The sequence below is a fragment of the Apostichopus japonicus genome, chromosome 21 (assembly GCF_037975245.1).
Source record: "Apostichopus japonicus isolate 1M-3 chromosome 21, ASM3797524v1, whole genome shotgun sequence".
Classification (NCBI taxonomy): domain Eukaryota; kingdom Metazoa; phylum Echinodermata; class Holothuroidea; order Aspidochirotida; family Stichopodidae; genus Apostichopus; species Apostichopus japonicus.
Window position 1 is genome coordinate 1,519,561 of NC_092581.1, and position 24,049 is coordinate 1,543,609.

The following is a 24,049-nucleotide window of genomic DNA, read 5'->3' on the forward strand; positions in this document are numbered from 1 at the left end:
TGTTAAAGATTTTTGCACAACATTTTTATCACATACAATTTTTGGCCAATTTTTTTGGGCTCTCGCAAATCTCCAAAGTATTTTGGCGACCCTGAAGGGGATCAGGCAGGATCCAGGTTGTAGTTTACCACAGATTTAGTTGACTGTATCATATTATTATTATTATTATTATTATTATATTATTAGCGGGGGAATCCACCTTTTAGCTTAGGACTTAATTATTAAACTTGTGTTCATACCTCGTATCATAGTATTTAGGTTTCATGCACTGTTTATTTCATGAAATTTAGTTGGATCCGTGTATGCACTTTTGTATTTACTTCGTTCCTCGCTTACCTGTCTCCCCCCAACCTATGCACCTCATTCTACCGCGCCTAGAATGTCCTGGTAACCTTTTAACACTGTGCACCCTCTGCGACCCGGCTTCACGGGTCACCAACATTCCTTCTCATTCTACCAACCAAAGCGTCTACTTCGTATTTTTTCGAGCGGATATTTTCCACCGAATTTCGTCCACTTTTGGTTCCTAGGATCGGAAATATTTTCCCATCCACTGTTTTTGGAAGTATTTGAAGTCTTTGCAGCCCGATAAGTATCCTTTTCTTTTTTTAGAGAGGTTTTAGGGCTGTTTTTCGGGAGCGGCGTTCGCTCCGCTTTTTTCTGTGCAGAACTCTAGTACTGGTAGCAGTTCCGCGAATTGTTTACCGTAGTTACGCTAGTTCCCGCCTTTTTTGGCTACACACGCTATTGCGTTAGTTCTTTCCCTCACCCGTTGTTTAGTTGTTAACTACTCTACTTCTCTTGTATTATCGTTGCTTTATACGTTATATATCTATATTACTTGTCCCTTCCTTGCTCCCAGGCTCGTTCCTGGCCTTTTCCCCACCTTTTGTGGGCTGGCCTTATGCCTATTCTGTTACCTTGTAAGCCGCGGGCCTCTAGCCGAGGCACGGTGTTAAGGTAGTATCGCATTGCCCTTACCATGTGTGTATATTTTATTATCCTTATACCACATGTGTATATCAATTTATACTACATGGGTATATCATATTTATAATTACATTTATTTGTAAATGTTTACATTATACCTATCTCTTCCTTGTTAGCTGTTTTCCTCCCCAAAGAAGGGGGGCTTCTCCTATCATATTGTTAAGAAGTTGTTCCCTTAACTAGGGGTCATTCAGTCACGTCTAGGAATCAGCTGAAATGCATTGATTGCTCCATGTTCCGGCCAGTGAGGGCCGGGATGAACTTGCCCTTGTCCCTAGTGCCGTACTTTTCCAGGAGGGTTCCGTGTCTGGTGTGTTCCCAGTTCACCCCCATTCCTTGGCTAATTATCATTACCTGGCTAGCAGGACTTAGATTGTAGCTACAGAACATACTAGACTTGCTCCCCAACCCCAGCGGCTCCCTAGTAGTGGGAGACCTAGTACAGATAGGAGAGGAAGAGGAAGGAGAGGTGGTGAGAGGGGGCCGAGGAAGAGAGTGTGGACAGAGAAAGAGAAGGGCCAGGCTCCAGCCAAGAGAAAATTTTTTTGCCTTCCATGCTTTCGTTACTTGTTCGCTTTAAGTGTTGGGTTTTCACTTTTGTAGCGTACCTTGTAACCACGAGCCCCTTTTCGCATTAGCGCGAATGGGCGGTTCTCGCCTTGTTTACATGTTCTTATCTGTACATGTTTTTATCTGTTATTTTTCTTATAAGATGTTTGCTCGTTTCATGTACTTCGTTACTTGGTCGCTTTTCTAAGTGTTGGTTTTTACTCTTGTAGCGTACAGTACTGTTTCGCTTAACTCCCGTTGAAAAAAAAAAAAAAAAAACCAACGATCGATAACAAACGTTGAAAATCAAAAAAAAAAAAAAAAAAAAAAAAGTTGAAAACGAATAAGTTCGTTGACAAAATTTAGACCACTGCGGGCACGGTTGTCAACGAAGTTCCACAAATTTTCCACGAAAGTTATCGCGATCAAAAACCGCAAAGGCAATTCTAGTCTCCCCACCCCGCTCCTTCCACTCCCTTGGTTAGTTTACGTTCTTACGATAGTATACCTTTCCTAGCCTTCCTAACGTGAGTTTTTCAATCATGTACTCGGAGCCACTTGAATTATGTCAATTGTTTTGATGTTCCGCCCGGATCGGGCGGGGATTGGCCAGGATCCTTGCCCCAGAGGCAGGACCTGTAGCCCAGAGACCCTTGTTGGTCTAAATCTTGTTTACGCCAGCTCCTTGGCAAGAATTATACACTTGGCTGGCTAGCAAGCATTCGAAGCTCCGGGACAAACTGGACACCATCCCGTACCCCCAACGGCTCTCCGAGAGGGGAGGGAATTGTAGGAGAGACTGGAGGTGAGGAAGAAGCCAAAGAGTCGTTAAGAGATAGAATGGGGAGTGGCCAAGAACACATAGAGTGGCCCAATGGCTTGGCGCACTGTACTAGCTGATGTACGAGACTCCCCTTCCGGAGGAGAGAGATAGAGAGAGAAGAAAGAGTTTTTGCCCCCCCCCCAAGGTCCCGGCGACGTCCGGATTGTATGACCAAGGGGGCAGGCAAGGGCAAGGCCTAGGCCAATGTAAAGCCCATTAGAAATTCCGACCAGAACCCAAGGTCCCGGCGACGTCCGGATTGTATGACCAAGGGGGAGGCAAGGGCAAGGCTAAAGGCCAATGTAAAGCCCATTAGAGATTCCGACCGGAACGGACAAAATGTCCGGGTCGAGGAGAGTGGTACTCGGCGTGGTACACACAGAGATGGGCTCCGGGAGCCCGGGTCCGGCGAGACCCCAGAGGGAGTGAAGAACCGAGGTTCCACTCCGGATCCGAGACCGGCCTCGAAGCCGGGAACCGGAGCTACAATCGACTGCTGGGTCCCGAGAGATGGGCTTCGGAGGGCCCGGGTCCGACGAGACTCCATAGGGAGCCCGAAACCAAAGTCCCACTACGGACCCAGAGCCGGTCCCGGAGCCGGGAACCGATGAGATCGACGACTGCTGGGCCCCCAGAACGGGGAAGCAGGGGCAGAAACCCGGTCCGCAGACCTCCTAGCTGGAGCCGCGGCCGATCCCGAGGCCCGACGAGAGTAACAACTGCTGGGCCCCCAGAGCGCCCAATCCGAAAAGAGAGCCGGCCCCGAACGAGGTTCCCACGGCGAAGGGACATATACTTATCCCCAGCCTCAGAGAGGGAAGGACAAATACGGGCACTGAACACCCGGCCGCGACACCACGATCAATCCCAGACCAAAGAATGCAACCTGATTGGTCCCCCGGTGAGGAACTTCTGGTTTGCAGAACGTCGGTCAACCTGTCCGGCCTAGACGACGAGGTCGACCCCTAGATTTCGGGGTTACAGAGGACGGTTACTCCCGCTTCCCAGAGGAGGAAAGCCTTCTACATCGGGGGGATCGTTGCCCCCCGAAACTAGCAGCTTGGGCTGCGACGACAGGTTCGAATCAATTGCGGAAAAACACCGCAACCGCTACACCTTTAATCGCTACACATCCCAAATGTGTTTAACAAGTACAGTACCAGCAGAAACCAGGACATGACATAGTTTTCCTGGGCATTCATGGGTCAGATCGTCCTCGCTAATTATACTCCTCTCTAATAATAATTCATCGCCATATATCTAGGTTTAAAACCTCACTTGTGTTCTAAAACACTTGTGGAACCCACTCTCAGAACATGTTAAAATGCGCAAGCCGAATATGCTAAAATGCGCAAGACTGAATGGTTTCAAACGGTTCTCGTGACTTACTCTCCCTGCTTTAATATCTTGGCAAACTGCCAAAAAGAGGACTATCTCAAACATTGGCAACGTGCCAGAAAACGAAAACTTCTTAAGCCTTGGCAAACTGCCAGCAATGTGTATAACGCGGTACATTCGTTAAGAGAGGAGGCGGGGCCAGGCAGTCACCTGGCTTGCCACGTGTGAGCTCGACGTTTGCTGCAACGAGCTGTCGACTATGTGAGCGATCCTATGGAATAAGCCTCTCTATTTCTCTGGTGAATTACCAAGACATACGCGTTAGTAAGTTGAATAAGGGGTAGGATAGAACCCCATGAAAGCTACAAGGGCTATCACGCTCCGAACATACGGGATACGCTCCATGAATAACTTGTTCGATGTTCCAAAACTTTAAGCAGAGTTGCACTTCGTAGCACCTGATAGGCTGGCCGTGACCATGCGCTAGCTGGTTTCAATAGGAAGTTGGAAACTTTCACTGTACTACGATAGTGATACAATTCTCATCTCGACATGAAGAGACTTGAGAAGTAACAGGTACGTTAGCATAACATTTAATACGTTTTATAACATCAAATGTGGTGTTGTTGAAACGTCGACATAACGTTCTATGAGATTTTAATGTTATATTAATGTCATATTCATGTCCTTACGAAATTTGTGGGGATTTACTAGCCTGAAAACGTTTCGGTGACATATTTTTTTACACCGCAAATAACGTTATCATAACAAAAGACGAAGCGTTTAATAACGCGTTTGTGCGTGATGAGTAACTCCCCGGGCTCGGTTAAAGCAGCCAGGGATGTATGAGGTGGAATTTCTACAAACCCACCCTCTCACCAACTTCACGGTCCCTGTTGGGAGTTTGTTTCTGATGAGTAGACCTATAGCCCAGTTACTGTAGCGCAGTGGTTAAGGCCGGTGCCTTGCAATTATAAGGTCCCGAGTTGGGGTCACTCCAAGATTAATGTATGTCGTCCAGCCACAGAGTTGTTGACAATTCATTATCATGGACATTAAATACGAATGTAAGAGACTGAATTCGGTCAACTTGCGGCCTTGATAGGTCAACGAGGTTTCTTCACAAGTTCCTGCTTGCAGGATGATCCAAAATACATATAATACATTATACTAAAATACATAAATACATATATAGTTTTAGTAGTCACATACAGTATAACAGTTGTAGCATTGACCAAGATTCTGATGAAGCAAACTATCCATTCAGTACTCAATTTTCGAGAGCACTGTGGTCAAATGGTGAAGGCAGTGGACTGGTGATCTAAGACTTGCAGTTTTGAGTCCTGGCCAGATCATCCCGTTGTGTCTTTGGGCAAGGCATTTTATCTCCATTGCGTCTTTCCATTCAGGTGTATAAAGGGGGACCTTTAGATAAACTGTCAGTCGGGGGCTTTTTGGCTACCGCAATGAGGAGGGATCTGTCTCTATGTTTGACAGGTTATCGCTGATCAGGGTTATTTTGTTAGGCGGGGAATAGTGCCAGAACAGACAGGCACTGCCAGCCGAGACCTCTCTGGCACAAGTGGTAGACTTCCTCACTCCCTCTTCGAGGAGGGAAAGCAAGTGTCAACCATCAAGAACTACAGGTTGGCAATTACCGCGATCCACCGCGGCTTTCCAGATGGGTCCACCCCGGGCAACAACGGGGACATCACCCAGCCCATCAGGGGGATGGCAAACAGGCGTCCTCGGACCAGACGGCTCGCCCCCTCGTGGAGTCCATCAGCAGCACTGCAGGCACTCACTAAATCACCATACGAACCACTGGCTTCAGCCTCGCTGGCAGCCCTTAGAAAGAAAACCCTTTTCCTGATCACCCTCGCGTCAGCAAGAAGAAGGAGCTGTTTCCACGCTCTGCCTACAAAGCAGAACCATATTAGGTTTGAGAACCACGGGAGAATGGTCCCCGATCCGTCCTTCATACCCAAGAACCAGGTCCTTTCCTTCCTGCCAGGGGACATCTTTATCCCTGTAATAAAGACGCTTTCCTCAGTCGCAGAGGATATACTGTGGGGCCCAGTCAGGGCTCTCAAATGGTACTTAAACAAGACTCAACCCCTGAGACGAACAACCATGCCCTTGTTCATACTACCCAGAGCACCTTTTTCAACGGTGTCTAAGGACACCCTCTCTCGGTGGCTGACGGAGATTATTCGCCCCTTCGCAGTTGGCACAACTTTAACGAGAGCCCATGACATTAGAGGAAAAGCGGCCTCGACAGCTCTTTTTGCAGGAGCCCCAATAGAGGTCATCCTTAAGGCAGCAGCTTGACGGACACCAACGACGTTCGTCGCCTGTTACCTTTCAGACTCATTACAGGCTGAGGCGGCATTTCGTAGCGTGGTGATGCGAGATCCGGCGGGTACTAGGTCCCACCCCTCGGGCCTCCCACCATCGGGCAGTGCCACTCGGTGCATAGGTTGGGGGGAGACAGGTAAGCGAGGAACGAAGTAAATACTCCAAAACTTACTGGTTTGGATATTTACGAGTGACGAGCTTACCTGTCTCCATTCCCGCCTCCCTCCCCCGAGGGGGGTGGAACACAGCCGCACGGAGGAGCGGTCTCATTGACTTAACAAAACACCTTCTAGCACAGGCCAAGAGACCTGAGGAAAGGAGGTTCCACTACCGTACGAGCCCCCGTACCATCACCTATTGTTACCAGCGAGTTTGTTGCAAAGTTTTATCTTGACCGGTAGTAACCGGTAGTAACTTGTAGTAATCGGTAGTTACTTGTAGTATCTCGTAGTAACTTAGGGCCACTATGAGTGACTTAAGGAAGAGTGTCTTAAAGTGTTTTATATATATATATGGAGAAGCGTTATATATATATTTCCTTTATAATGTTGATACTCTTTTTCCTTCGTCTTTCTCCATTAAACACTACGGTGTTCAGGGCCTTGGGCCTAACTTGTAGAGTACCTTCTGCTACCTTTTTTTAGACCTAAGGGGTACAGGCTGACGGGGTCGTAGAGGGTAGCCCCCCCTCCCCACAGGAAGGGGAGTACTACCCCTCCCGTTGGAAGCGTCAGAAATTCGATGTTAGACTAGGAGTCGAGGGGGTAGCCCTCCCATTTGTCGGGAAGGACTACTACTCGACTCCAAGGCAGAGACCACTTTGGAGGGGCTTTGGTCTCATGAGAAGGAAGGTTGGTGACCCGTGAAGCCGGGTCGCAGAGGGTGCACAGTGTTAAAAGGTTACCAGGACATTCTAGGCGCGGTAGAATGAGGTGCATAGGTTGGGGGGAGACAGGTAAGCTCGTCACTCGTAAATATCCAAACCAGTAAGTTTTGGAGTGTTTGTGTGCAGCAGATAAGGTCATTCTGGCAGCCATTTTGTTTGGTTTAATATTATATACATTAAAAGTACAAGTACAGTAGGAAGGAGAATCCTCACATTTCAAACACTCTAGTGTGCTCTACCCTGGGTGTAATTCCATGGGTGTTACTCAAGTATAAGCATTCATGTCAAAGACAAAAAGCTTGCAGCAGCTGCCAGATTTTCCACATTTAAGTGGGTGGAATCAATAGCAACCATTAGATATTATATTTGCAGAGTTACAACAGCGTGAAGTACATAATCCTACGCAGCCTGGCTGCCTGATAATCCCCTCCCCCCCGCACCATTCGCTAGAAAACGAAAACATTCACCTCCCCCCTGGATACTTGAATTTCTGATGTGGTCAATAATCTTCTTCTCCTTCATTTATTTCTTGTTTTGCTCCAGGATTTTTCTCCGTCCTCTTCGCCCTCCGCCTCGCCAGAGCCGTTACTAGCCAATGCTTCTTCTCCGCACCAGGCTCTTGCCCAGGAACCGGTATCACCGGTCGGAGTGGCGAGGACGACAGCCGCGCCTGTAGCCAGCACCCCATTAACCAACAAGGGGGAGAATAGTGCAAGGAGGGGAGGACCGAGCGGCCCGTCTCATATCGGAGACGAAGGCTGGGCTGAATTTGACAAGAGCAGATCTCAAGGTAACAATGTGTAAACTTGAGTATTGAGTTAGGGTCTTTAAAGGCATTGAAGACTCACCCCAAGCCGCATGCCGCCATCTGAAAAAGTTAACTTTCCGTTGCTTTGAAGTGACGTTTTCTTTCTTGTCGCTGAAACGTGATACCTTGTTATCTTTTATCTAGACCTGAGATGTCCATCACTGCTCTATGTACACTGTGTTGTTGGTATTGCTGCATGTATTGACTGTACACTAGTGTCTTATTACCGACGGTAGCAAGCTGTGTGTGAATTTTCTGTGATCGATGCAAGCTGTGTGTGAATTTTCTGTGATCGATGGTGGTGTCTAACACTTCTGTTACACCTTTGTGCGCAAGTCTTCAATGCCTTTAAGAGTATCTTCCCCACTTTATGTCTCTAAACAGCTTCTTTTAGAAGCTAATAATGTTCTTGAAAACAAATTTATGAAGCCTTGAATTTTTAGTATAACGACAGCAAGGAGAACTTGCCATTCGTATCATACCCTGAGAACACCCCCCCCCCCCACCGCCAAAAAACAAAGTCCATTATGGAAGGAAAGTTTATATTTGAGAAAAAGCAAGTTCCCGCTTAATAACATCACAAACCACATACTGCAGTGATCCATTTCCCGGTGTGACGATGAAGTGTTTTCTTCTCTAGCCAAAATAAGTCACCTTCAAACTACTGCATATAGAGAGCTTTAGGAACAAGATATTGAGAGCTGGGTTTTCACCTAGTAATTCTTATTATCTTCCTCTCCTCTGGAAGTATCACATTGCCTGCTTGCTAAAGTATTCCCTTTGGGGGGGGGGGTTGAGGGGTGGGGGGTGACAGTCTGCTCCAAATCATACCAAATTTGTGCTGCTACTTCAGTAAATAATAAATAATAATAAATACGTCATTTATATAGCGCTTAATCACAAAAAGTATCAAAGCGCTTCACAAAATCAAAAACGATAAAAATGAAATAAATACAGTGAAAACAAATAAATAAATTCAGTGATGTTGTAACTTTATTTGACATGGTAGTTGCCACCATTTATAAATGATGAGTCATTGCATAATTATCGAATTAAACTTGATTGCATGAAGGTATGTTGCCAGGTAGAGAAACAGAAGGAAGGAAATAGACTGTTTTTTTTCCCCCTTCAATGTTTGTCCTTTTAGAAGATTCCCTGTACAGCTAGTTTGGTACTTGATAAGAAGAAATCCTTTCACAGTGTTGTTGCATGTGCCATTCTTCAAGTAGCTTGGTAACTATGGTAACCAATCTGCTCTAAAGCAACCTTATGGGGGGGGGGGTTGATGGTTATGAAAATGTGCTTATGCTCTTCAGTACCGAACTGACATATTACACTCTAGTTCGTTAGCTTGATTATGGTAACGAACGAGAAATAAAGTCTCATTTAAATATCATAATGGAATAAAAAGTCAAACTCTTGACATTACCAGGATCTTTCTCTTCGGTGAGATTAATACTAAAATGAACACACAAGAAAAACCATAAAAAAAAGTTCTGGGTGACAAAATGTTGTGTATGGAACTTAAAGGATGAATCACTCTCTCATTTTAACTCTTACAAGAGATGAGAATATCTTTCTATAAATTTTGGGTTCATAATTGCTGGTATAGACTAATGTTATAAGCTTCAAAATTGAGCTAAATTTAGCTACATTCTTTTGATTGGGATTTTCTCGAACCTCAACAGTTTTTTATATTTTTTAATTTTTTATAATTTGTTTTTTGGATAATTGATACTTATATGAATAAAAAAAGTAGAAGCAAATATCGCTGGGTGACAAAATAGTGAGTATTGATACACATCGTCAATCTTGTTGTACAATCTTGTTGTACCTTCTCTTGGCAACACAGTCTAGTCTAAATAGCATCTCATTGTGATCAGTAACATTCTTACTGTTGAGGAATAATGGATGGATTTGGTAAATTCAACAAGAAATCTTCCTAGGAATTGAAATGCTGAAAAATCAAGGTTAGGGATTTCTTATCCCAGTGTGGTCCCAGTAATCCAATCCTGTCGTTGGCCCCTCGAGGTAAATGACACAGTTGTTCATATCTTCCCTGAGGGGGGGGGGGGTATGTACTTGGATTATTTGAACGTTATGCGTTGTTTGCATCTTCTCTACGGTGATCAGAATATCTGATGGGAGAGAGAGAAGCTTAGATGCCTCCATTAAACTCTCCGCTAATCATAATTTACTGGGAGTCTTCGATGAGGAAGAAAGCTTTACAAGAAACAGTCGGCCCAAAATATGTTCTCGCTGTGTCCGAGGGTTAGATTAGTATCGTAGTCAAAAGAATACGTGAAATATGTGAAATCGGTAAGAGAGACAACGTTTACAGGATATCAGATTGTTATAAACTGTATGGTCCGGTATCGTGGGACCTGGGCTTTAAAAAGTCCAAGTCTCTGTGTCTGTCAATCTATTTTTATCTTTTCTTCGTAATAGACGAACACTGTGGATCTCTTTTATTCTCAGCTCCCAATCTGCCTATCGACATGGACAACTCATGGGCTCAGTTTCCTGTGGCGACCGAAGAGACCGAGGACGACCCCGCCGAGAAAAAGAAGGACGAGGTAGATGGGCCGAAAGGGAAGGAAGAAGACGAAGACGACCCCTGGGTCATCACCAAGGAACAACGAAAATACTACACGCAACAGTTTCAGAATCTGCAACAGGATTTAGCTTTATCAATTAAAGGTAGGGATGAATAACAGTCTCAGTTCTAAACGGCTGCAGAGAGGTTACCTCAGAGTTACATCCAGTGAAGTACAGTAGAGATACAAAAAAAAAAAACAAGAAACAAACACACGAATGAAGCACAATAGATATGTGTCTTACATAAGAATATGTGTCTTACATAAGAATACGAACAAACACAAACAAACAAACAAAGGAAGCACAATAGATATGTGTCTTACATAAGAATATGTGTCTTACATAAGAATACGAACAAACACAAACAAACAAACAAAGGAAGCACAATAGATATGGGTCTTACATAAGAATATGTGTCTTACATAAGGATACAAACAAACACAAACAAACAAAGGAAGCACAATAGATATGTGTCTTACGTAAGAATATGTGTCTTACATAAGAATACAAACAAACAAACACAAACAAACAAAGGAAGCACAATAGATATGTGTCTTACATAGATATATGTGTCTTACATAAGAATACAAACAAACACAAACAAACAAACAAACAAAGGACGCACAATAGATATGTGTCTTACATAAGAATATGTGTCTTACATAAGAATACGAACAAACACAAACAAACAAACAAAGGAAGCACAATAGATATGTGTCTTACATAAGAATATGTGTCTTACATAAGAATACGAACAAACACAAACAAACAAACAAAGGAAGCACAATAGATATGTGTCTTACATAGATATATGTGTCTTACATAAGGATACAAACAAACACAAACAAACAAAGGACGCACAATAGATATGGGTCTTACATAAGAATATGTGTCTTACATAAGAATAAAAACAAACACAAACAAACAAACAAAGGAAGCACAATAGATATGTGTCTTACGTAAGAATATGTGTCTTACATAAGGATACAAACAAACAAACACAAACAAAGGAAGCACAATAGATATGTGTCTTACGTAAGAATATGTGTCTTACATAAGAATACAAACAAACACAAACAAACAAACAAAGGAAGCACAATAGATATGTGTCTTATGTAAGAATATGTGTCTTACCTAAGGATACAAACAAACACAAACAAACAAAGGAAGCACAATAGATATGTGTCTTACGTAAGAATATGTGTCTTACATAAGAATAAAAACACAAACAAACAAACAAACAAAGGAAGCACAATAGATATGTGTCTTACGTAAGAATATGTGTCTTACATAAGGATACAAACAAACAAACACAAACAAACAAAGGAAGCACAATAGATATGTGTCTTACATAGATATATGTGTCTTACATAAGAATACAAACACAAACAAACAAACAAACAAAGGACGCACAATAGATATGTGTCTAACATAAGAATATGTGTCTTACATAAGAATACAAACAAACACAAACAAACAAACAAACAAAGGACGCACAATAGATATGTGTCTAACATAAGAATATGTGTCTTACATAAGGATACAAACAAACACAAGAAACACAAACAAACAAAGGAAGCACAATAGATATGTGTCTTACGTAAGAATATGTCTTACATAAGAATACAAACAAACACAAACAAACAAACAAAGGACGCACAATAGATATGTGTCTTACATAGATATGTGTCTTACATAAGAATAAGAATCATAATAAAATAAAACTGTTAGCAAACTGCTTATGTACTAGAGAGCCTGTGTAACAGAAGGGACAAAAACAGGCACAGAAAATACAGACTGGTTAATGAGCATGGTGAACACCAAGAGATAGATGTAAGGGGATTAGAGGGGATTATAATAATAAGGAGGAAGATATAAGATAAGAAACCAAAGAAACAATAAAACACTAATCAAATAAGAGATGGAAAGAGCAGTTTGGAAATAATTGTGAAGCTTTGTTGAAAATACAAAAGAACATTTTGCTCTGATATGTAGTGAATATTTGATATAATGGACTTAATAGGAACACTGGTTTGTGGCCTAAGGCGATTTTTGAAATTATTTTATGGTCTTCTTTGAAAAGAGGAACATCACATTCAAACGATATATATGTGGGCTTTTAATTAGGGATTAACTTATTTAGGCCTAAAATATGAAATTTTGATGAGTCACAGTTTGCACATTTTTGATGAGTTTCCCAGATTTATCAAAATTTCAAATGTGTAAGTCTTGGAAACTAAAGAACATTTCGAAAATTTTCAGATTTTCAGATTTTGAAAGAGATTATCACACACAACAAATTAACAGAATATGGGGCAAATTGGTTCGGTGTCCAAAGTACTTTAAAGTTGGCGGCAATTCTTTATTCATTTCCTTCGTAGGGCTGCCAGCCAATTTGGTTATAGCCAATCTCTTTATTAATTTCTTGCTCTTAGGAGGTAAAAATTGTCTTGGCTACTCTGTTTCTTTGTTTCATCGCCTGGCTTTTCATTTATCATCAGGTCCAGATGCTAAAGCTTTCTTTGAGAAGTCAAAGCTTCCAACATATGAGTTATCCCAAATATGGTAAGTCTTGTGTTGAGAACATTTATAGTCAAATTTTTTAATCATATGGCCATATGTCAGTTAATTATCGACCATTATCTGCAAATGTGGTTGCCGTCTAAAACCAAGAAGATTAAGTGATGCAATTTTTATCTATGGGTGAATGGAAACTTTGGGAAATGGGTGAACAGGTGTTGAATGTTGTCTCCACTATCCTCCTCACCTCACCCCTCCCCCTCCCCCCCACAAAAAAATACCCTTGTCCACCAATTTGTCTCCACCATTATCAGGATTTATTTGTTGCTGGTTCTATACACTTTAAGCAGCCATTCCTTCCACTTTAACCTCATTGTAATACATAAAACAATTTCATATTTTTCTTGTCCCCCCCTTTCTTTTTAATCAGCAAACATGATTGGTCATTCTTTAGTGAATAAAGTCAGATTTTTACTGTCATTTTATTTCTAACGATGATTATTGTTTCATTTCTACAGGCAATTATCGGATGTAAACAAAGACGGCACCCTCTATCTTGAAGAATTCTGCACAGCCATGCATCTCGTAGTCCTCCGAAAGCACGATATTAGTTTGCCCGAAAAGTTACCGGCCAGTCTCATTCCTAAATTAGGTGAGAAAATAGAACCTTGAATGACGACCAAATTTCATCCACCATCCCATCCCATCCAGTGCACACCCTCTCCATAAACCCAACCCACCCCCAATAGAAGAAATATTAAGCATTGGCACCATGGTAACAATTTTCAAATCTTGTTCTTAAATATTAATATATATTCTAAAGAATGGTTCTTGGTGGTAGCATCTGTCATTTGTTGATGATCTCCTTAAATTAGTGTACTACTGTGCTTTACTGTACAAACGTTTTGTTCAGCAATATTTTATTTACCCTCTCCTCTCCTGACCCTGTACTTAATTCTTGAGCAAATTCAAAAATGTTATCAATGGGGAAGACAACAAAGTTACTAATTTTGGGTCTAAAAATATGAATTTTCTCGGTTTATTGTTGTTTCGATGCTTTCTTACGGCTTGACATGAAAGCTCATATCCCTGCTGTCATTTTAAGTCACAGTTTTTTTAGTTCTGATGATTGCTTCATTTTGTCTACAGAACTTGAAATTAAGGTTCATAAATCACGTCGTATGTCTTTCAAGCCTTGTTTTCAAGCATTTCAAGAAGAAGAATGACAAATTACCAATTTTGTTGAATATTGGAATATAATATTCGGAGTTATTGCAAAGAAAAGATGTTATTCTCGTTTTGGTCGATTTTTTCAACTGCTTTATAGTAATTTGAGAGAAAGGTTCTTCTCTTCACACCAAAAAAAAAATTATGATAACAGTTCTTTCCTGATGCATGCATCACAAAAGTCAAAATGTAAATAAAGACCAGCTGAAAGAAAAACTTAAAATATAACTATGAATTGCCAAGAGAAAAAAAAAAGTTTTGACACTCTTGGCCAGGATGTGATTAGACTTATTGAACTCTCATTTGGTTAATTTATATGTATATATATACCAATCTGAGCTACCTACCTAGTTATCTTAGTTTGGTGTTTAAGTCTTTATTAGGCATGCGATGATTGACAACGAAACTGGTAGTCAGAAATCTGTAAAACTTGGAATGTCATGAATATAAAGTCTCCACAATAGAAATGAAAAAATTGACAATTGTCAAAGTAGATTAATGAACTCAAGGGATATTCCCCTCCCTCCCCCCCCCAAAAAAAAGAAGAAAAAAAGAGTGGTTTAAGAAGAATAAGTTGTGATTTTTCCTCAGTTATTTCTCTTTAATGATGAATATATTCCCTTTCATCCAGCTCCTCTATGAAACCTGCTTTTTCATGGCTCATAAAGTATCACAGTCAACCACACCATCCTCATCAAAGAATGTTTAAAAAAAAAGAAAAATGAAACTTTTAAAGAAAAAACTGTGATTTTAGGGGTCTGGTTGATTTTTAATTGTAGGCAATAATGAAGCTACACCAGAGGCTGTCCCACCCTCTTCTGCTATTGTCATTACTCCTCTAAACTCTCGTAAACATTCAGGAAGAAGCATCACACCGCCCTCTTCGGAGTCAGAGGTCAAGTCCGACGAGGTAAGCAAACGTTCCTCTTTTTCCATCTTTCTTTCTTTTTGGTCTTGCTCTCTTTACTGCATGTCCCTTCTGTTTTTCTTCTATTTTTATTTTCTTCTTTTAGTTTTTGTTTGTGTTATGTGGAGTCATTTGTAACAATTCTCTTTCTCTTTTCCAAATATTTTTGTTGTTGGCACTAACAAGGATGGAATGTAGCTTTAATACTCATCACTTCATACACGATATCATCAAACATTTATCATCAAAAGTAGATGTTCTCATTTAAGACACCCAGGGGTAGATGGATGCCTTCTATTTTTCTCAACAATTATGAAAATAAGTTGGTGATTTTGCAGATATATTTAGACTGATATGTTGTGAAAATATTATATAATCTAGATGACAAATGTGGTAGGCTGTGTAAACTCTTTTTTTTTAAGGCCATGACAGGGGTGGAGTTGATGGTCATATCATAAAAGCATTGAGATAGTGTGGTAGGATATCCTTAGCCTAACCAATGCAGAATACCCCAGTTATTATGAAGGCAAAGTCTTTGTGTTTACATATTTTTTGTGACAGGACAAAGGTCTCATGTCAGATCAAACGAAACATATGTGTTGGTGACCAGACGTTAAGACTTCATGTTATGCAAGTACTCTTTCCCGTAGACCTGAATGTACTGTATTATGCATCAAGCCATGCTGTTATATGATTATAGTGTTAGGATAATAACCTATCCAGCTCATATTTAACAGTAGTTATGGACCATGAGGGCCCCGCTCCTCAGTAATAGACACTAGATAAGGCTTTATTCAAGATCCTTGTTTATTAACCATTTCAGCATCATTCACTGGTTCAGTTAAAAATATTTTATTGATGAAATATTGATAATTGAGCCTGCTATTACTGAACCTTGCAGTCTTAAGAAAAAGGAAGTTGGTATTTTTTCTTTTGGGGCAGTAGTGACAGAGATTATTGAGTTACTCCAAGCATTACTTACAAAGAATCATGAACGAGCATCAAATATCTGAAATCACTCATTTGTCTTGATCTTTAAACCAAAGGGATGGAGGAGATTGTAATAATATTTCTGGAGGTTAAGAAAACACTAAATCTGCCAAAGTTCCTCATACTTTTGAACTCCCTAGCTGCGTGCATGCACGCATATATCTTCCATTCAGAATTAAGATGTATTTTACTGCGTAATCAGAACTCATTTGTACTATTCTACTCAGAAGATCAATAGGTCTAAACTAAAACATTAAGGAAAAAGGGAAGAAAAATGAACACCTACCTCACTCATAAGAATTTGGATTTGATTTGTAGGGGTTGGAGGTGGGGGAGGGAGGTGTGGGGGGGTGGGAAAAGGGTGTGGAGGTTAGGCTTGAACCTTAGGAATATCTGTGTGTATGTCTAAGGTTCAAATTATTGTGATTTGATAAAACAAAATTAAATTTTGGTTTGGAAAGTTCCTTTAAATACAAATGGGATATTTTGGAAGAGTGCTGATGGAGGGACTGGGTGATTCATTGTATTAATATAAAATTTCTTCATTATTTCCGGGGAGTAAATCCTTCCCCCTTTATTGGTCAATATTCTGAATATTGGCAGGATTGTTATAAATGGTCAATTAGACATCACTTTTTTATTCGCCTACGCTTCATTTACACTGAACGGACATTGTCGATGATGAAACTGCACATTAATCGATCTTTTGAAGGTGAAATATTTGAATGCAGCAAAAATTGCAAGTTTCCTAATTAACACATTTAAACTTTAACTCTCCTTGAGATGTTCATAGTTGACTATAATATATATAAGAATTGTGATGTTCCTTTGATTTAAGCCTCGATTTTCTTTAAAATGGTTCTTTAAAAAAGACAGAACACACATCCCTCTCTAAAGTGAACAGAAGGACAACAGTTTCTCTCCCCCCCCCACCCACCCCCAGACTTTTATTTCAAAATCAGTTGGCATTATTTTGTCCTTGATTGATTTTAATTAGACTTAATTTCTGAACTTACAAAGAAACAAGGATCAGGATGTCTTTATTGGTTTCGATTTGATTTTCAATTTACCCATACGAGAATGTACATCTGTACACATTTACGTGGTCACAGCCTTAAGTTTTTGCAGGGTTCAGGTTTGATTTTTGCTAGCACGAGCAACATTTTTTTTTGCATCCACCTATTGCAGCTGCACCGACTTGGGTGTGATTGGCCGATAACAGCATGCTTACACTTGTCTGGAAGGATTTTGGTAGTTGGATGGCTTTCCTTTTAACAGTCACATTTTCAAAGTAGAAAACATTGATTTCAATAATTTTTCTCCTGTTTGTGTCAGCAAGTGGCAACCTTTTCAAGTTGAGGTTACTCAGAAGACATTGTAATGGTTACCGTAGGGTCAAAGGTCATTAAAAACATGAACTAGCTTCCGTAGCAGTATCACCATGTATTAAGGTGAATAAATAATCTTTACCAGTTATTCCGAAAAAGGAACCAAGATATTTTTTTGTTTTTGAGCAATGATCGCAATGGAATTTGTCTTTTGATGATTGATTGTGTGAGGAGATTGAAATATAAGTCATGGGGATAAGGGGCAAGGGGGGGGGGAGGGAGGGCCAAAAAAAACAGGTTTATTTTGCCAGTACCAGTTTCTCATTTGCTGTAACCACTGAATTCATTCCCTGAATGTTTTGTTTAAATGTGACAAAACAGGTGTGCTTAGAGGGGGGAGGGGGGGGGGTGGTTCAGTCTTCCTTAAGGTATCAGAAACCTCCTGAACTGACTTGGTGACAGTGACTAGGGGTTATCATGTCCTGCATACAGTCGGTGGTAGTCACTCTAATAATCTTATGATATAGTCATTTGTGTTTTAGCCTGGCAATTTCTAAAAGGATTACTTTAGGCAGAATTTTAGTCTTATACTATGGAATGCTCCTTTAAGGCTAATTTGATGATGATGACTTCCGCTCTTCAGTGCAGGCCTTTAATGTTTATGTTAACCCATTTTTTTTTTATTTAGAAATTCTAATTGCTTAAAAACAAAACGTGAACTTTTTTCGACTTGATATAAAAAAAACCCACCTGGGATGATATTCAACCTCATTGGTTTTTTGACAAACGTGTAAACATATTTATTAACTGCACTTTGAATTTTTGCCTTGCATTCTGAGAACTCACCTAATCATGGGCTGTGTTTTAGACTACATAGTCCAGTCACTTTAGCTGATGTGACAATATCACCATCATTAGCTTGACCCATTTCCAGTACGTCATGAATCTTAAGTGTCGGCAGATACCAACCTGTTACTGATATTTGTGGGAGGGGGAGGGGGTGGGGGGGAATTACTGACATTCCACCACATTAGCAGGGTTCAAACAGTACATCATTTGTAATTCATTTGGTCGTGAGCCATGGTGTATCCTATTGTGCTATTATAACCATACGTAATGTGTACACGAATCTGTTGAAAAGTGGAACATGTTTTTGCTGTAGGTTTCTTAACCAGCTCGCTCGCCTCTTTAAGCTGCTGCTGCTGTTCTATGTTTGGCTACAGCTCTGCACTGCTTAACATGTTGATCGTCTGCTGTTGCCTTAGTGAATGTAGTCTGCCGCTCCTAACCGCTGTATTCCTTGTCGTTTTAGTAAGTTAGTGCCGGCGGTTAACGTTTCTCGTCCCTTTTAAAGGCAACACACACACATATCTTGAGAACAAACTTATGATTATCTTTGTCATCTGCTAGTAATTCTCTTCACCTGTTTAAAAGGCAAAGCCATTCAATTTTGAAAAAAATTTGGGCGAGCATCACCTTGTTACCAAGTTTCTTAGCGTATATACTAATGTAATCCCAAAAATATGCAGAATAGTCCAGGCACAAAATGTCAGATGACATTCTGGTATGCTAATCAATTCATCTGTACTCATTAAAAAAAACAAATTATGTATCCCACAAATATTGCAAGAACGTAATAATTATTACTTACCAGCAGGTATAAGTTAGAAATGACAAGAACATGCAGTTATATGAACCAGTGGCAAGATCCAGAACTGAGTCGTCCCACAGGCTAACCAATGAACCAATTTTAAAATGCAAAGAGCATCTCCCAACACCATTTTAATATCCTCTCTATCCCCCTCCCCAACCCCTACACCCTCCTCCCACCACCCAACAAATATGTGTCAAGGTATCTTAGCTATTGGATCTCTTTTAGCATGTATGCTTAGGCAAAAATCTGATATAATTGATGATAAACCGTATTTCAGTTTAAAAATACAAAAGAACATCTCCTTCTCTCCCCCCCCCCATTCTTTTACCCTCTCTATCCACTTTCCGTCCCCACTTCCCACTCCCCCTTCCAACAAATATAATGTGACAAGGTGGATAAGCTATTGTATCCCTTTCAGCATGTATGTGTAGGCAAATTTCTTATTTTGGTCTGAGTGCTTTGTTTATTGATTTTTTATATTTCTGTCGCAGGCTGATATTTAGATGTGGTCAATAGGAAAAGTCAATGAGACAATTTCTCTCGTTAATAGTATTGACTTTTCAATCATTAGTATTATTAATTAGTACATAATTTAAATTTTGTCTTCTTGAGGCATGTTTTATTCTTGAATGGCTTTCTTATTTTTAAATTTAATTTTGTATTCCTTCTGTTTCATTTGTTTTCAGTTGAGTTATACCTCTTTACAATATATATATATATATATATATATCAACAATGTTATGAGTTATCGTTCTACTGTTTTCTATATATTCGTTATCGGAGAAATATGTCGTTGGCTTTGGGATATCAGCAAACTGATATTGATTTCAAATTAGTAGTTGATCGTTTCTGGTACGAAACATTAATCATCTAAGTTCCCCCAAAAAATGTTGATAAATTGAAATAAAAAATATTGAAAAAAAATTGAATAAAAAAATGATAAATTGTTGAGAAACTGCCAGCCATTTTTCTGTCCACCCAACCAGAAGTGTCGTAGCTCCAGCTAATCGTTCAGAGGCTAAAATACAGATTTTAGCATGACAAAGATTCAAGGAGAGTATATTTTGCAACTCACCCAGTTGGGACAAATTGACAGTACTGACAGTACGAGCAGTATGAAAATCCTAGTCTTCTCGTAAAAGTTTAGGAACTGTTCATACTGTCAGTAGGAGTGCTTTGAAGCATGACATGAGAGAACAGTATGCAGTGGTATTAGCTCATTGAAAAATTGTCCAAACTGTCTTTGTGCAGTAACCGAGATTCTTTTCCACCCAATTAATTGTCCACATCCCCTCACTAGGAAATATCCATGGTCTTATTTGTGAAGGATATATGAGAAGGTATCGTGCTCTTTTGTTCATGTTAAACGCACTTTCTATCAGAAAGTTTTATTGTGTAACTATTTCTTATAAGTCTAGGTTGTATTGTCAAATTACATTTGATGTTTGAGAAATGACCCTTTTAAAAAAGTTAAGGTTAATCAGTGAAAGTGGCTGGACCTTGTAGACTAATGCACAGTAGATCATTAGATCAGTTCCTCAGATTCAACACAAAACTCAATGGGAGAATATAAGACTTTAAATTTATCGGTTGCAAATGACTTGTTTATATAATGTGTTACAAACATTTGTCAAGGACAGATGGTGCTGAATGCCAATCGAATGATGCTCTGTTGATTTATGCGAAGCTAAAAAAGAACATGTTTTGGTTTGAATTTTGTAGAATTTAAAAGACAAAAGATGACCTTTAAATGATTATAAGACCTGCACTGATGAGTAGTAATCATCATCAGTGTAGCCTTAAAGGAGATTTCTGGGGATTCAGCATATTTTTAGAAGTGAATAATAGCTACAAAAACATTATTGGCACGCACAAAGTTTGCCTTTACCTTGGTAGACGACATATCGTGACAAAAATAATGCCTAAAGTGGACCTTTAATTAAGCGATACTACTTCTGCATGGCTTATAAGAGCAAACATGTATAAGCCCTGTCCTGTACGACTTTGAAAGTTGAGAATACCTATCTGAGGTCATGAATGTTAAATGAATATTCAGTCGCTGATATCCTTTCCCAGCTCATTGTTCACTGTTTAGCCGTTCGGCACACACGTTATGGGTATATCTGATGGAAAACTTGCTAGCCTGCTTTGCATTTAAGAATCTGGAACAGACGATTTTATATGTCCTTTTGAGGAGAAGTAAACCCAACCACCATCTTTAGCTGATATGATTAATGGATGATAAATATTCGTGAACAACTTCCCAGTAAAGAATTAAATATTTGGTTGATATATATTTGTAGCCTTTGTACAAACTATCACAGTGGTTTCTCTAGTTTGCCCTGTTATGGAAAATAAGATCACTACAATTATCAATCTCGGCTGTTACATGTATACAACATGCTACTATTGGTTTGATAATCCCGCTGTTGGTCTCAAAATTGAATTGAAGAAAGTGATTTTGATAGGTCACTGTTTATAGAAGATGTTTTCTTGTCATTCCTACACATGTGGAAATCCAACTCAAAAATCATATTGTTGCTTGAAAGAGACAAATTTGAGTCATTATTGTGAAGTATTTTTGGTTTTTTTTTTTATTGACATATTTATGGAAGCCTTCAGGATACCCACCCCACTGTTTATCTATTTGTTATGAGATTTTCATTTCATTTTTTAAATCCTGGCTTAAATCTGTAACCTCTCACCGAGCCACAATTATGACGTCATTGTCATTTCCTATCCTTTGCATTCGTAACAAAGCGTTATTGTCTTATTGTTCTTCACATTTCAGAATTGGGCGACGTTTCAAGACTCGCCTTTCCCAGGGCCTGCTTCGCCTTCCTCTCAAACGCCAGTCAACTTTAATTTTGCATCTATATCTCCTGACCCCGTAAGTGTCCCCCTTCAATACCCCCATTCAGGGAATCGGATAGAAGGTTTATAGTTGCTATTAATACCAACAAATTATACCAAACATTTCGTTTGTCCTTCCGTATAATAGTAGATTTATATAGTTTTCCAAAATTTGCCTCTGAAGAGTTGGAGATACAAAAATAATAAATAAATAAATAAAAATATAGAAAAATGATAATTGGCACTTTTCTTCAGAAATACCAGGATGTTTTTTGTCAATAGGGGATGTTGCGATTAAGAGATAAAGTTTGTAGTAATGATGAAGGCATCTTTTTTCTTCCTTTTCTTGGTTATACATGTTAAGAAAATCTCTCCTCATATTAAACTCTCAATGAAGGTGGTAGGATATACTTATCATTCCAAAATTAGTTATAAACTTTGTAGACATTATGAAGGCACGACCCTTCAAATCTAAATTTGTTGTTGATATACACGTTAAAGAAAACGACACATAGTGACAATTGTTTATGTTTAAGTACTGTTGAAAATGCTTGTATATTTGACACTTTATTGCATGTAGGGAGGCTGCCTTTATTAATTTATATTTTATATCTATATATATCTATACATATATCTATATATATATATATATATATCTATATATATATATCTATATATATATATATCTATATATATATATTTAAAGATATATAAATATATATGGTTTGTTTGCAGTGGGCTGCATACATGTATAATTACCTTGTAATATGATGCCATGCTGCTTTATGAAAAGGATAGGCCTACAGGGCAAATTTTTAAGGATCTCTTCTGGTTGTCCCGGGAAAAACCATGTCTTAGATTTTGGTTGTCCAAAAAACAAATTATGTTTTCCGAAGAAATGTAGTAAAATGGCCAATATGTACCTTGTAGGTGAGATGTGTAGGTTTCGGTGAATAGAACACCAATATGTACACCGTTGGTGAGATGTGTAGATTTCGGTGAATAGAACACCAGCTCTGAACCAGTCAAAATCCTCTTAAGGTGCATCATAGGTCTTACCACTATTTTTTTTGTTGTATTTCAGTACCTCTAAAGTATTCATTTTACCTTCTTGGGTGTATATAGTTAGTATATAGGCTGAATTAGATAAACACCACCGGTTGGCCGAACAGAAATCTTGTAGTCTCGGATGATGGGAATACCATTAAAAATTTGCCCTGGGTTATTGTTTTGTTTCGTTTCAAACAATTTTTTGGAAATTTCTTCCTCCCTTCCATATCATTTTTGTGTTCACCATAAGTAGTTATGAAATTAGGTTTGATATCAATTAATATTTTACTAACAAGTAGATTGTAGGTAGCATGCATTTCTGGGTTGGTTACTGTTTCTGCCATTTCATTAAAACCATTCTTTATTTTCCAATACAAACTATTACATTTGACCTTGCAACAAAGTGATCATAACAACAACAAAAAACATTGACTTTAATAACGTTTATTTTCCAATTTTTTTATGTCTCTTTGGTAGTGGATGGTATTCATCTATTAACGCAGATTAATATTAAGAGTTTTGTCAGTCTTTTTTCAAACAGTAGTTGAAGAAGTATCATTTTAACTGACAATAAGTCAAAATAAAATATTAAATTAACATGCAAACTTTGGCAAAGTAAATTTTGGGTTGTGGCTTTAAAATTTCCAATGGTATTTTTGTGGTTTATATTTGATCTCAAAAACAGTACAGTGATATGAAAACAGAGCAAAAAGCTATGTTAAGCTCGTATTAGGTTATAAAATCTACGAGCATTTAGTTTACAATTTGACAAAGTTCCTTCATATGAAACTGGGTTTTCTGTAGAAAAATTTTCTTAAAAATTTTGAATGGTCACTACTTCTTGGGCACCTGACAAGCACTACCTGTACAAGATTCACTCTGAAAGTTAAAGAAATCTGGTATTTCAAAGCTTATTTGGGAATTATAAAGGTACTAAGTTTTTGGTGTTTTTTTGGTGATTAAGACTGATTATGTGGCATGAGTTGTATGATCTCTTCTGCTGGGCTTTTATACAAGTGAGAACCATCACAAGAAAGTTTGAAATATGCTTTTATGTGAACTATGTTTTATTGGATATCATCTTGGTATTTTTCTGAAAATTCTTTCCTTTTCATTGTGCATGAACTGTTTTTTTTTCTTTAAAAAGAAAGAAAAAAGTTAAATTTTATA

At 39.2% G+C, this 24,049-nt stretch overlaps 1 protein-coding gene across 8 annotated transcripts in view; it reads left to right on the forward strand.

The window, feature by feature from the left end:
- The window catches only part of LOC139962493 (ralBP1-associated Eps domain-containing protein 1-like), a 66,895-nt gene that overhangs the window by 24,167 nt on the left and 18,679 nt on the right, over positions 1-24,049 (forward strand). For 4 of the 8 annotated variants that reach the window (XM_071962499.1, XM_071962498.1, XM_071962500.1 and 1 more), the window contains exons 6-11: positions 7,488-7,734; positions 10,201-10,452; positions 12,852-12,915; positions 13,389-13,522; positions 14,877-15,007; positions 21,768-21,866. In XM_071962499.1, the coding sequence (XP_071818600.1) occupies positions 7,488-7,734; positions 10,201-10,452; positions 12,852-12,915; positions 13,389-13,522; positions 14,877-15,007; positions 21,768-21,866 (927 nt within the window). The remainder of the gene's footprint in view (positions 1-7,487; positions 7,735-10,200; positions 10,453-12,851; positions 12,916-13,388; positions 13,523-14,876; positions 15,008-21,767; positions 21,867-24,049) is intronic. The other 4 variants (XM_071962502.1, XM_071962501.1, XM_071962503.1 and 1 more) reach the window with 4 other exon arrangements.